The sequence below is a fragment of the Xiphias gladius genome, chromosome 21 (assembly GCF_016859285.1).
Source record: "Xiphias gladius isolate SHS-SW01 ecotype Sanya breed wild chromosome 21, ASM1685928v1, whole genome shotgun sequence".
NCBI lineage: Eukaryota > Metazoa > Chordata > Actinopteri > Istiophoriformes > Xiphiidae > Xiphias > Xiphias gladius.
The window spans coordinates 12,977,524-12,992,425 of record NC_053420.1 but is presented as its reverse complement, the minus strand read 5'-3'; the positions used below and the strand labels follow the sequence as shown (position 1 = coordinate 12,992,425).

The following is a 14,902-nucleotide window of genomic DNA, read 5'->3' as shown; positions in this document are numbered from 1 at the left end:
GGTCAAAGGTACAGGTAAGGAATAATGAGTAATACAACCTATAGCCAGGAACCCACAATCTGTTTCTAACCAAATTGCCTCCCTTCTAGTCTAAACTGGAACAAGGTTTTTGTAGTCATGGATTCTGTTTCCACTAACCGACTGATCACTATCATTTACAAATGTTCATTTTGTCCACCTTTTTCTGTCCTTTCCTCAGAATGCAGAATTATACAGTTTAGCACCTTAAAAATGGGTCTCTTACACTCAGACGTCACATCTCGTCTTGGATCTCAATTTAATGAACTGTAACTTGGTGCTGCTGCACACATTTTCATCTGCGAGTTTTCCCCCTCCATCATTTTTCCATCATCCTCTACCACATCTATTGCTTCCCTTCCATCGCTTATCCTTCGTTTTTCCTTCCAATTGGCTAGACTTCAAACATCCAAGTGATTGGAAATGTTAAGTTCCCACAGCCCAGCTGACCTCTGCTGCTTCCTTCCACAGAGACTCTGGGAGCTCTCCTCGTCTTTCTATAATTGGAGAGACAAGATACCTTGCACTGCTTTGATCTGTAATCGAGCTCTGAAGATAGTTTCAGGAGGGTTAGGGTTTTCATTCTGAGGATAAACTGGCCGTCTGTGTGGCAAGTTTATTTTCAAGGATTCATAGTTTACTTACTGTTCAAAAAAATTTATTACTTTGACACAATATGCAACAACTATGCAATTGTGTTCAAAATCCTTATGCTAACAATCTGCTCTTTACTAATTCATTATTTGGTAAACAACATCAGTGCCTACTGATTCAATCTTCGGTAGCTGTGGGAGAACTAAAGTATTTGGTAAAAGATGAACACATAGAAAATTGTATAAATGCAATGTGAACTACTGCTAATTAGACTGCCAATGTGCCTTTATACTGCAGATAAGTTTTTGTGATGTTGATTTTAAGGTTTGGCTTCATAAACCCTGTGCCTGTTTTGCACAAACAGCCATACCTGTCTTCTGGAAGGCCTCGAGCTGTTCACTGGTGAGCTCTTTGATAGAAGCAGTGACGGCTTTGAAGGCCCCCTTCAGTCTCTTGCCCAGCACCATGTGGTCTGGCTCAGCTCTCAGACGGATACCGTACTTGTCCTTGTCCGTTGACAGTGTTAACTGTCGCACATTAAGCTCCTGGAGGATGGAAAATTGACACACGTTATGTCTTAGAAATGGTAATGTCACTGTCTTGGAGTTTCCCGTAGCAATTATGGACAGAAACTGGAACTTAAAACTAAAATAAACTAATCAGTGAGCCAGTTGCTGTTGACAATAATAGTAAAAATTAAAAGTTAATATTTCACTATAAAACAATCATCACATTGCGGTTTAAAGAGGGCAGTAGTCCTGGGACAACAGAACGAATTGAAGAAATTATTGCTGAACTCAGTGAGTGCCCAGTTGGTGCATGTTTCGGTATTGGTAAAAGAAATTTAAATGATTGATGGTTAAATAGTAATAATTATAGAATAAGAAAGGAGTCTGAGTCAAAGTTATGGTAAAAAGGTGGATCCATTCTTAATCAACTAAAACTGCATCACACACATTGTAAAAGAGCTTGAAGGTTCTTCCCTGGGCCACACAACCTCAACTGCTACCAGTTCTAACCAAATAAATCTTGTTTACTGGAGGAAAGCTAGAAGCCAGCAAGGTTAAATGTTTCCCCCACCAAAACTAATACAGATTGAGAGATAAGAAGTGGCTTGAACTAAAGTAAAGCTCGCAGGATCCAACAGAAGGATGCAACAGAAGTCCTTTTCCCGCCTGAGCCTTGATCCGTAAATGTTCCGTCAATTCTCCTGGTCAACAACATGTGGGCAGTAGAAATGGAAATAATTTTCCATCTAATACACATTGGTAATTTCTCAGCTTGGGCCTTAGTAAGATTTCAGGAAATAGAGATAGAGGCAACACTCCTGGAAAGGTGACAACGGTCTTACTTGAGACAGTAGCTGGAATAATTGGAGTCAGCCGTGGAACAACATTAACCTCTTGAGCTATGTTATTGGAAAATCAAACCCCTAGACAGAGGCATGCTTTAAGTTGAAAGGTTATGACAGTTACTCTGTCTAATGTCTGAGTAGTCATTTTTCCAAGTTTCTTGACCAACACTTGAGTGAACTCAACAGACTTTTGTAATCAATCTGCACTTTCTGTTGCACAGGTGTACAATGGTAATACTACTTTTGGAAAAACATTATATAATTCACACTTAGAATTCAAGAAGCCCAGGCCTCAATGTAAAATTTTCCATGTAAGAAACTCAGAGGATGTGTGAATGTTGAAAAACCTCTACCTTACTCTGGAAATCACTCATTTTGCAAGCTGCATGTGTGAAAGGGTCAAGAGGATGATGAACTATAATGATGCATATTACCGTCACTATAAAGTATGCAAACAGAACAGTAATATAATGCTTCCTGTATCTCCTGTAAAAACATAATGCTTGCATTTGCACTCTGTATTTGATAAGGTGTTTGTGTGTGTGGCAACTGTAGAGTAGATAAAATAGGAAATCATTTTCCAAGGCATCTGCTCTAACCCCTTTTAAAAATTAACCAGGCACAGAAATTTTAATTACAGCTGAGGATACAAACATCAGATGAAGATGTTCAACCCCATAACCAAGTCTTTATACAGTAGTGGCTTCGGAGTGTAAACAAGGATCTAGAGGATCTTTCTTTTTAACTTATACATTTTTATAGTGCTGAACAAAGCACAGTAGATCAATAAAACTAGATTTCAGGGAAACATTTCATAGAAAAGATGAGAAAAAGATGCTCCTCTTGCCTTGAATCAGAGCACTGGTAAAATGACACTTTACCAAGACAACCTCAAGATTAAACAAAATGCACAATTATCACACAACACGAGTAAGGGGTATTCTTGGTCAAAATAAATAAATATAAATAAAATAATAGTATTACAAAAGACAGTTTACTTACTTCCAGGATGTATTTCTGCAGGGACTGGATGTCTTTCAGAGCCTCTGGATCCTGGTGAATAACTACCACCTCCTTCAGTGGGTACTGAAATACATACATATCAGTTGGTCAACAGCTCCAGTACCAAAAGTAAAAAACAATAAAAGGCTCACATAATCAACACGACAACCATACCTACACCATACTAGACCTGGGTCAATTAAATCACAAAACCAGACGCACTTAAGACTATAGAAAACCCAATTTGAATTACATGTTACATATAAGAGTTTAGATATCTGTAACTTTAAAGTGCCTAATACAGTACACAAAATATATACAGACATTAGCGTGATTGAATGGAGTAAAGCTGATGATTTACCTTGACGGGCAGAGTCTTCCTGTCTCGGATCACCCTGCCCAGTTCAATCACAGACTGCATCTGAGAGACAGCACTCTCAATGCGCTTGTCAATCAAACTCTCCCTGAAAAACAGACACAAAAAGAAATAAAATCTGAGTAGGACCATATCATGAATTGTGTTACCATATCATACCCACATCACAGCACCGGCAATGAATGAGTGAAAGAGAGCTTGAATTAAACGTCATGAGTGTCAAACAAAACCACAATTAGCTGGGCTTTGGTAAATTAAGCTAATAGCAACGGTGCTACACGCCCCTGCCCCCTTTTTATAACTGTTCTAAAAAACTCATCTTCTTGGGATAATTACTCTATATTCTGTAAAAATTTGCACAATTTCAGGGCACAGTTAGGGGATGCAGGTGCATTTTTACAGTGACTCAGATCTCACCATCTTCTGCTTAATGGTGATTTAGAAATTCAAATTGGTCTTCTATTCAGGAAAATGAATAATACTGCGTGACAAGGTTAGTACCACAAATCTAAATGAAGACAGAGTTCAGAACCATCAGGGCCAACTCTGGAACATCCACTAATAAGGTACACTGAGACTTCCACCTCTGAATTCAAATTAGAGCTGCACAGCCGCTGATAATCATGCATAACAGCGATATTAGCCCTAACTGTCTGCAGGAACATAGACTCTGTGTGTGTGTGTGTGTGTGTGTGTGTGTGTGTGTGTGTGCGAGTGTGCGAGTGTGTGTGCGCACAATGCTTGTGCATTTATTCCTACAGTCTGCTTCCTCCTGTGTGCATAAAACAATGGAGTAAAATGACAGAAAAGAGGACGCCAGGGACAGCCAATCATTTAATAAGCTGACTGAGGAGCAGCTGTTCCCACCGCCTGATTGGTGGGTGACCTTTGGGAGGAGGATGAAGTAGTCCCATTCGACAACAGGACGGACAAGCGGCTAATAAAGCAGAAATACTGAGTGCTGCCCAAGTGACATAGGAGATTATATGAATCATTACACAAAATATTTTTCTTATGCTAAATCAAATGGATATTTAATCATGTCATACCTTTTTTTTAAGGGCTAAAGATGATGCAATTAAGTTTGGGGAATTAAAAATTCGTCCCAGGCATTAACAAAACCGATCAGCCACCAAGGCACACATTTTAGTAATCCAAGTGAAGAGGATGAAATGATCGGATTTTGTGAGTAGCATCCATTTGCAGGGCTAATAATCCAGGCAAACCCCGTGCAATTTTGTGTGGGTATGTCTAGGTCTCTGCTACAAGCGGACACACTCTTTTCACTCTATAAGGGAGATATCAAAAGTTTTTACACTAAAAATACAAACAGGGTTCGAGTGATTTTTAGAGAAGATATCACTGAACTTTCTCCTTATCAGATGACCCGGTTGCTGGTTGGAATTGACTTTGTGCCAGTGTGGAAAATGCATCATCTCTGATTCACTTTTATCATGCAGACACAGAGAGCCATGAATTGCATTGACACATGAGCACACAGAGAAAATCTGCTAAGAAACAGCTCAAAAGCAAACCTTTATCTAGAGAATCCAACTGATCCATTGAAATAACACTTATAATTATTATGAAAATCATGAAATAATTTCCTGAATTACAAAGAAATGAGAGGGGTGCTTTATAAACTAGGATAAGTGTGAGAAAAAAAAAAAATCACAGAGTAAGATGAAGCTAACAAACAGCAGTACTGAAGAGAGGAAATTAGGTTAAGACACAAAGAGAACAGCTGCTGTGAAGCCGGACACTGATCTAGAAACTGCTGTGGACTCTCAAGCTCCAAAAGCTTCTACTCCGCAGAGTTCAGAGTGTGACACGATTGGGGTAAAGTAAGGCGCCACACACTCTGGCTGAACCTGATTAGGCTCTGGATCAGCAGTGGCTATCCTGTGAGAAAATGGGCTAAAACAAAGAGGGTTTTGCTGTGTGAGCTGCAGGGTGACCACAAGGCAAGAACGGCAGTTTTTAAACCAAATTATATTTGTTGCATTCACTTGGTTAAAACCCTGTTTCAGTTAGCGTCTGTTGGTGTACTTTAACAAGACATCCTACTAGTCTGAGGGGTGCTACTCTGTCACTGATTCTGTTTTGTTCTGTGGGGGGAATAAACGAGGGAATTTCCCTAAAGAGAAAAATGAAAATGAAAGCTATTATTGTTACTAAAACAGGATTTCCTTCAAGAATTGGTTGGCGGAGGTGGTAAGCACTGCCTTCCCCAATTCTGTTGGGTACAACGTGTGTCCAGCTTATGATTATCAAGGTAACTGTGTAGCTGTGAGTTTTTCCTGACTGAGCCATTTGTCTTGACTTTTGCCACATGTACAAAAGAGGGCTTTCTGCATTTTGTGTATGAAAAGAGTCATACAAATAAAGTTTATCATTGTTATTATGTATGTTAAGTGCCGCTCTGAATAATTGCTGCAAAGCAAATATAAAGTGGGGTAATCAATTAATGTCACCTGCTGAGCTGAATGAGACCGGATGTAGTTAGATGATGGTCTAAACAGTCAGTAAACAGTCATCTTACTTCTTAAATATGTAGTCTTGGCTGTGAGACTTAGCAATTCTGCTTGTTTTGCCTAATATGTTTGATAAGAATGCAATAATTTTTTCCTATATTTGCATAGGTGCACTTTATTTCAAGCAAGGTGGCGTTCCTGCACTGGTGCATCAGCCACTTCCCTTAGCATGGATAGAGACAACTCTCAGGGCACTTTCATTGAAGGATCATAAATTTTGGACCTGTCATTTAAGGTCCTCTGTAATTTTTGTGCCATGAAGCAGTCCTTGTCCGTAAAATTAATGCTTTATTGAAGAGATTTTTTTGTACCTGACTTGGGGCAGCATGAGATAGTGGATGCTGCTGGTGTCCTTCTCGTCGACAGAGGCGGGGTCGATGAGGTGACGCAGGTTTTGGTACATCATCTCTGTAATGAAGGGCGTGAAGGGAGCCTGAGATGAAGGACGGAAGAGAGCAAGTAGACATGAGAGAAAATACAAGCGAGGAAGATTATTAGAAGCTCTGTACTGTACTTATTTTACATTTCATGACATAAAGGTCCCAAAGTCAGAAGCAGCTATAAAATCAACATACAAAACACATTTTTTCCCCTTTCTTTTTTTTTTTTTTTTTTTTCCACTCAAATGGTGCAAAAGTTCAAACTGATTTTGCCAGAGTGAGGTTACTTCTAATGTGATTCTCTTCCATTTCAACCATGGCTAATTAATTTGTATAGCTCACAGATGATCTGTATTGATTTGGGTTAGACTAACTGCCTCTTAGCGTGCCTCTCGCCTTGCATGCAAACATCTTCAATGTGTTATAAATAAAAACTCCTACTGCTCATGCATTATTCATTGCCATGCCATGCCGGCACACACACACACACACACACAGACACGCACACACTCATGCACACGCACACACACACCTCTTCCATACCAGCGTTATTTCTTTGTATCTTGTGCACATAAAAGCAAAAATTCACCGCGAGAAATTTCCCCATACAACCTCTTTTCTCTCTCAGTCCCTCACACACAGAAACAGTATGACTCACCATCAGCCTGCACATGGAGAACAGAACACTGAAGAGGGTTTCCAGCGCCCACAGGCAGTCCTCAGTGCCACTCTCTCCCTACAAAGTTCACACACACACACACACACACACACACACACACACACACACACACACACACACACACACACACACACACACACACACACACACACTTCTATTGGAACAGTGAAAAGATAAAAGTGTTCTGGCAGACAGCAGCACACGTATGCCCAATCCAAGTCAGTCAAACTGACTGGTATAAAATGTCCACAGATGAAGGGGATGATGAAGAAACTTTCTGGTATTACTGTTTCCATTGAACTAATGAATAATTTAAGTCCTACATAAAACTTTATAAAGCTATACTTTTGACTCATCAGACACCACTACTGCTAGTGATTGCCACTCCTGTCACTCCATACATTTGCAGTTATTGGCTATGAGCTACTGTTTAAAACCTGCGCTTCCCCATCTTTATTGCATAAAAACAACATTAACCTTAAAAAAAAAAGCACAAACTAAAAACTGTTATCTCACCTTTAGACGGCGTCTGTTGGTCCTGACGTACCAGTTGGTGAGCATGTCCACAAACTTGACCAGGCGAGGAACAACAGTGTAGAGGCGGTAAGCTGCAACAAGAAATTACTGTAGGTGTATTTATTTAACAGGTGATGTCATTGACATCGAGATCTCTTTTGCAAGAGAGACCTGATCACAGCAGATAAACAGTGTGTGTGTGTGTGTATGTGTATGTGTGTATTCCTCACCATCCATCTCAGCCTTGAAGAACTGGATAAGGGACTGTGTGAAGGACTGGATCCATTTGTCCATAATGTTGTCACTCTGCTTTGCCGTGTTCTCATTGTACAGAAACTGAATCTCATCCTCCTGAGACAGAAACACAAGCACACACACAAAAACACAATTGGAGAAGCATAAAGCATAAGCATAAACACAAGTTATCAAATAGTAGAGGTTTGGACCTGCACATGTAGAAATACTGATACACACCATCTACAGGCAAGAAAAGTAATTGCTGCTGCAATTTTGACGTATGTGCCACCTTTGGGCAAATAGTATTATAACAGCATGATATTTTTTTTTAGAATTGCTGTTTGTGTGTATGAAGTTGTTTATTTAAAAAATTTAACGTGCAAAATGGAAGAGTTTTAGTAGCAGTAGTAATGTAAAAAAATAAAAGTTATAAGTGTTATTTAACTCATTTGCATGTTATGTTTTTTTTTTATCATTAGGATTGTTCACGCTTGACAGGTAACCATTTCCCAAAGACAGTTAAAAGGCTGACCTATCTGATGGTCAAGTGCCTGAAAAGACTTAACGTTAAACCTGGTCATAACTGTTTTGAAAGAGAAATAAATGATAAATGAATTTATAAAATCTTCAAAAAACCATATTTTGGTCTTTTTTACAGCAACAAGGTGAATTGTAATTGAAGCTGTGATACTCATAGCCTGAAGGTGGTGCAAGTAGCTCAAACTGTAGCAGAATTTATTTTCTATGTCTGTACGTGGCAGCACTGACAGGTCTTCATCAGCAGGTCTAAACTGCTCCTATTACTTCCTCACAGGTTGGCAGATGTACAACTGGCTTTGGGCATTAACTGAGCAGTGCTGTGGTTTTTATACCAGGAATATCTACAGAACATTGTAGACTTTGTTTTGTTTTCATTACAAACATACCTTCTGTAACCTTTGTATGTTCTGCACCAGAAAGCGATAGGCATTATACCATGGCAGGAAGACATCTTTCAACACGTCTCGCACACCCTCCTCTTTGAAACGCAGGTTCTCTGCCCTCACTACAGGAGAGTTGATGAGGTACAGTCTATAGACAGAGAAAGTAAAGGAGTTGATGAGTATGTGAGTGTGCAGCAGGATTGATTGTGCGTGAGAGCATACAGATTGCACACAGGTAAATAGGTCTTGGAAGGACGAAAGCTTAAATGTGAATGAAGTTGACAGCAGTACATATGAGTGGACCTAGAAAAGTCAAGTAAATATGTTCATGTTGAGGAGACACAGAAATGTAAAAACAGAGAAGTAGTCAAAATTAAACTTTGCCAAACTGAGTTGTGTTGCCCCAGTTACACATTCACATCTCCGGAGTTACTTTAAACGTACTTTATAGGAATGTACAGGTCAACATTACAGGAGTGTCCTGGGAGAACCTCAACAGCTAATTTAAACTTTAAGTAAAACAAAATCACTTATTCTGGAAGAGATAATAACCTATACCCTAAAATAAAAAAAACACATTGTAAAATGCCAAGCTACTAAACTTTAATAATTTTTGTTTAAATTTGTTGTTCCCTTACATTTACAAGCTCAAGATGAACTGGTCTATGAATGAACATCCAGTATATGCATGATAACACAAAGTTATCAGTTTGCACGACATCTTATTAGTCTGTGTATGTACATTATGACAGACAGTTTCAAGCGAAGGGTGATGTATGGGAGGCAGTGGCCTATACAAAACTATACGAGAGAAACTTAGGTAAAGCAGTGGCTTAAGAAATTTTAATCTGCTGAAAATGTTTAGTTCTCTCTGTCAATCCAATATGCAAGATAAGTATGCGGGCAGATCAAGTATATATTTCCGTGGATTAGAATCTGCTATATAAGGCTGATACAACTGCATGTTTTAAATTGTAACGCACTTGTGGTATGGGTATGCCAAGTGTAAGAACACCTCACTGAGCTCTGTTAAAAACCAGAACCATTTGCTAACTCACAGGGTTGCAAGCAGGCAAATCATGCACAGCGCTGTGAGCGAGTGAACCACATCATTAATTGAAGCTTTATCTACCGTCTCAAAAGATGCAGCTAGCTGACTGTATACATCATCGACAGAGCAAGAAGAGCTGCTTTGGGCTTAAAAACACTTTGTGTTCATTCGTTTGGCATTTTGCAGATGCAACACGCTTCTTAAGTGCTGCTGTTGGCTGAAAGCTGCATTTGAATTTCAATAATTTGTTCATGCAGACAATGCAGAGAAATCTTGTCCAAAACTCCTCTCGCTATGGACACTAAGAAAACACTACAGGAGACTTACAGGAAAATATCAGAAGAAAGTTGTGGGGCAGCCTGGATTTTCTTAATGCTAAGCTATTTAGCTGTCAAACATATCTGATTGGATCAGATTTACCAATTAGGCTAAATGTCCACCTTTAATATGTTCTGCTCAAATTTTGTGCATAATCCTAACTTTACCATTAGCCAGCATCATAGCGCAAATTAATCTCTTCCATCCATTACAGCCAAATAGAGAAACTTTTGACAAATAACAAATTAATCCACATCAATACAACAGTCTGTGGTAGGCACACTAGGTTAGACTGGTTACAAAAGGTTTTCTGAACATTCTGAAAGCAGGCTGACATGATGCAACTTCATGCAATAGACCATGAGTGATTTTAATAGCAGCTACTGAGATAGATTTGCAGTAAAATGCAGAATAGACAGAACCATTAACTGGTAAAATGATCTGTGCACCTTAAAATGAGCAAAGGTGAAGACAGACGGTTGTCTCTTCACCAAGTTTGACTGAAAATACTTTAACCAAAAAAACAAAAAAAAACCCCTCACAGCCTCAGTCTGTCACTTGTTCTCTTTCCATTTGAATTTTTGCAGTGAAAATACTTATGGAGCTCATGATACCATAATGGATACACAGTAAGTAAAGTTTTAAGCCAGAAAAGAAGAAATGGGAGCCCTGAATAGAAACAGACTGTCACATTTCGCTCTTTATCTCTGCAGCACACTCTTCATCAGTTTATATGTGAGCATATGGTGTAACTGCATAGTGCTTTATTCATTAGGCCATATGGCTATAGCACCCTTACTGCTCAGGGCAAAGGAGAGAATGTATGAGGAGAAACGTGTGTATGCACGTGTATGTACAGTATGTATGTGTGTGTGTGTGTGTGTGTGTGTGTGTGTCTTCTGTATGTAGGACTGGGACAATTGCTAGTTAAGTGTAGATAGTGATTCAAACCTTTTAAAACCATGCCTGCTATAAACATAAGGTATGTTAACACACACAACCCTGCCACCGGCACACGGATTCAGATTCACTCGCTCATATTCAAGTACAGAGCTGACCTGAGGGCATCAGCTCCATAGTTCTGCACTATCAGTCCCGGATCTGGGTAGTTCTTCTTGCGCTTGCTCATCTTCTGTCCATCGCTGCAGGAATGGGACAAGCAAAGGCATTAATGCACAGACACACGCATGCATGCACTAAAGTGCATGTTAGAAACCTTGCACTTGGTATTCAAATTAGTCAAATCCTTCCAGGTCAGCGCGCCTGTGAGCACAGTGCTGCGTTTCGGCCCCGGGGCTGAGGACAAGCAGCCCTATTGTAGAGCAGCTCTAAGGGCTAAATGTTACAGCACACGTACCATAATGATCATGAGAAACAGCAGAAAGACTAAGAGGAGATGAATGGGCAGGTGAATAACGAGGGAGAAAAAGGAATAAAAAAAAAGGTGGTTGAGAGGAGGGGCAAAGAGTGGATTAGTGGAGGAAACATGATAGGGGAAAAATGAAAGAGCAAAATGATATCTACAGAAAACTTAGAAATATGATTGAAATTGATATTAAGGATAAGGCTGGCAATATTCTGTATATTTGTTATTTTCAACAAATCCCTTTAAGAACCAAAACCAACAATGACCTGATCCTGGTAACAAGTGTTACCTGTACATATGTAGCCAAATATTGATATTATTTTCTCTGTGCCTCACCTCCATTGTTGGCCAAAAATAATTAAAAACAAACCAGTAAGCCACACTGTTGCACTGTCTGACATGTTCCTTCATTACTATGAACACTGTAGTTTATTTTGAGTTGATCCCACATCCAACATCTTTCTGCTTTAAATACTCACTAACGCACCAAGTCCACAACTGAAAATAATACCAAACAAATGTACGGTTCACTCCTGTTTGAGTAATGTTTTCTAAAACTACAGTGCCCAGCTGCTTCAGGAAATTTTTTAGATTTTTTTTTTTTTTTTTTTTTTAATGAAACTGTTTGTGACCCTTTTTTTAAGATGTCTTCAGTAGGAGCCAATGGGCTTGGGGCTGTGAGTCTCAGACAGTACATGGAAAATGTTGAGACAGACTAATGCTTTGTGGATTTTAGTTTTTTATGGGACAAACAGAAAAATACAGAAAGATGCCAGCCTTACCTTTTATTGTTTTTTTTTTGTTTTGTTTTGTTTTTTGCAATTGGAAAAAAATAAATGGAAGAATTTGTCAAGAAGTCAGTGGACTGACCTAGCAAGTACCAAACCGTTAACAATGACATTCTTGAAGGGCGGTTTGCCAAACAGGGCTGTGGAGAGCACCAAAAGGGTGTAGAACCTGCAGCAGGGTACAAAAAGACCAATATACAAGGTCAGCGTAAAACGTTCGACAGAGCACAATAATTCATTCCTCTGAGGTATGATAAGAAAAACATATGTACCAATTTCCATTTTCCATCATTTGATATCCATTAAATTCAGAACTTTCAGGAAAACACTAGTCTGCCTGACTCTCTGTGTCTATCCATGCATTCACACTCTGCTCTCATCAATTCCCTCAATGAACTCAGCAGGGAAATGTGTCTATACTCATCTGTCACCCTTTTTCCATCTATCCCTCCATTAATTCCCTCAATCCAACCATCCATTCATCCACAGCTTACCATCCCCTTGTCTGGTCAATGCCTTCGGCGATGAAGTCTGCAGGGAAAGTGTCCTCAAACTCCTTCCTGTTTTCGAAGGGGTAGTGGACCTGGGCGTAAGGCATGCTGCCGCTCTCAAACCAGCAGTCAAACACCTCTGTGACCCTCCGCAGCACGCCCTTACCACACTGCGACGGGATGGTCAGACTGTCAATGCTGGGCAGAGAAAGTGTGGACAGAAGGAAGGAAATAAAGAGAAAGGAGGTGCAATTGTTGAGACAGATGGAGGCAATAACAATTTGACCAGTTCTGTTTTATTTCAGGTTTTATTAGTGCCACAGGGAACTATTTACACATATGTACACTGTATAGATCCATGGGTCTATAAGCTTTCTGGGTGAAGTCCGGAGCAACAATTTTATAATCTTTCATCTCCACGAACGAGGTTGAAGAAGAGAAAAGTGGTGCTCATGTTGTGCTGACAACCAGTAGATTAAGGTCGGTTATTCCTCTGGGGCATACGTTTTAGACACAAGGATATGCATTAATTTATTCCAAATTTTGACTCCATGAGATTCAGCTTATGAACGAAGTCATGGTTTCTTCAAAAAAGTTGACTAAGCTGAGGAAAACAGATCAACCTGGCCTTTGTAGTTGTTGCAAAATGTCAGCCTGTGTGACGTGTCCATTAAATCCAGATCAAACGCCTATTCTGAGCAAACAAAAAAACGACAATAAAACATCAAAATAATATATATACAGAAAGTTGATTAAGCACATTTGCTTTCTTTTCCCCTCCAGCAGAAACCAGCTACACATTTACAGAATTATAGGCATTCAGGCCTATAAAATGCCGCTTACACCTTTGGTAACCTAATATTAGCCACTGAAGCTGCTCCGTTGCAGTACTCTGCTGCACTTAAGAGCTCTGCTACATGGCCTATAGAGGGAAGGGAGAGTGTTAAGCAGGAATTTTCCCGAACGAAGTGCACTGCTGAGTACATTTTGAGTAGTTAAATATGTGATTTTTGCAGTGTGTTGTGCAGAAGGTTTTGCTAAAGTGTTCTCATTCCTACAATGCAGGTAGAGCTATTATCTTCACTAGCTGGCCACTTCACGTGTTATAATGTGGACTGATTATAGTCTATCCATTAAGCAGTTAGTCATCCATACATCTTGACTTTAGTAGAAAACTTTTTCAAGTTGATCCCATTTAGACTACTGTCTATTCACACCAACAAAATAACTGATAGAACTCAACTCAAGTCATATACACATACTTAAGTATCACTTTTAGTCCTCCTGATCAGCTGATTTTAAAGGAATACTTTGACATTTTGGGCCATTTTCTTGCCAAAAGTTAGATGAGAAGATTGCTACCACTCTCACATCTGCACGCTAAATATGAAGCAACAGCCAACAGCCGATTAGCTTAGCTTAGCATAAACACCTGAAACAGGAAAAAAGTAGCCTGATTCTGTCCAAAGCACCTGCCAGCAACTCTGAATCTCACTGATTAACTGGTTATATTTTGTTTGATTAATCATTACCAAAAAAAAGAGCAAAAACAATAAATTGTGGTTTTGTGGAGACTTGTGTGCTGGACTGTCCATCTCCATGAGGTTGCCGTGGCTAACAGTGAAGATCACATACAAGAGAGTGGTATCAATCTTCTCTTCTAACTCTTGGCAAGAAAGCGAATAAGTGTATTTCCAAAAATATTACTTACTAGTAACTGCATATATGCATATACATCACTGTTATGATTTAAATAAATAAAGAGTTACACTACAAACCACTATAAAGCACAAGTTTCCTATTTTCCCGTACATTCCTCAACTTTGAAATTTCAAATATTGCTGACATTTGCAACAGTTAAAATTACAGATCTGTTATTCTTTACTTTGAAATATTTAATTCTTCTTCATTTTTCTTCTAAAATTATTTTAATTACTTTTCCAAGTCTTCCAGACCCACAGAGTATTCTCAACGTCCAACCAAACACAGGAGCAGGACAAAAGCGAGCTCTTCCTCCTCCATCAAGTAAAGATGGCCAGTCTCATAGAAATGATTAAAAGTAATTAGCCGATGAAGAGCAGAAGAGTAGAGTGATCTGTGTTCTACAGCACTTGTCTGGTTCAGACAAACAGGTCACATTAGAGACACACAGGGCGAATTTAAAATGGACATCGTCATGTCAAATGTCCACTCTTGTACGCACATACAGTATGTGAATTTGATGGTATTGCACTGCCACAGTGAACAGAAACGCAACTTAGTGCATGTTCAGGTG

At 39.4% G+C, this 14,902-nt stretch overlaps 1 protein-coding gene across 3 annotated transcripts in view; it reads right to left on the bottom strand.

The window, feature by feature from the left end:
- iars1 (isoleucyl-tRNA synthetase 1) overlaps positions 1-14,902 on the bottom strand; it is a 55,892-nt gene that overhangs the window by 13,770 nt on the left and 27,220 nt on the right. For all 3 annotated transcript variants that reach the window (XM_040159433.1, XM_040159431.1, XM_040159432.1), the window contains exons 16-26: positions 12,631-12,825; positions 12,219-12,305; positions 11,041-11,124; positions 8,617-8,761; positions 7,684-7,804; positions 7,454-7,545; positions 6,917-6,994; positions 6,190-6,311; positions 3,330-3,432; positions 2,969-3,052; positions 983-1,157 (exon numbers count right to left, since the gene is read on the bottom strand). In XM_040159433.1, coding sequence (XP_040015367.1) covers positions 983-1,157; positions 2,969-3,052; positions 3,330-3,432; positions 6,190-6,311; positions 6,917-6,994; positions 7,454-7,545; positions 7,684-7,804; positions 8,617-8,761; positions 11,041-11,124; positions 12,219-12,305; positions 12,631-12,825 — 1,286 coding nt within the window. The remainder of the gene's footprint in view (positions 1-982; positions 1,158-2,968; positions 3,053-3,329; positions 3,433-6,189; positions 6,312-6,916; positions 6,995-7,453; positions 7,546-7,683; positions 7,805-8,616; positions 8,762-11,040; positions 11,125-12,218; positions 12,306-12,630; positions 12,826-14,902) is intronic.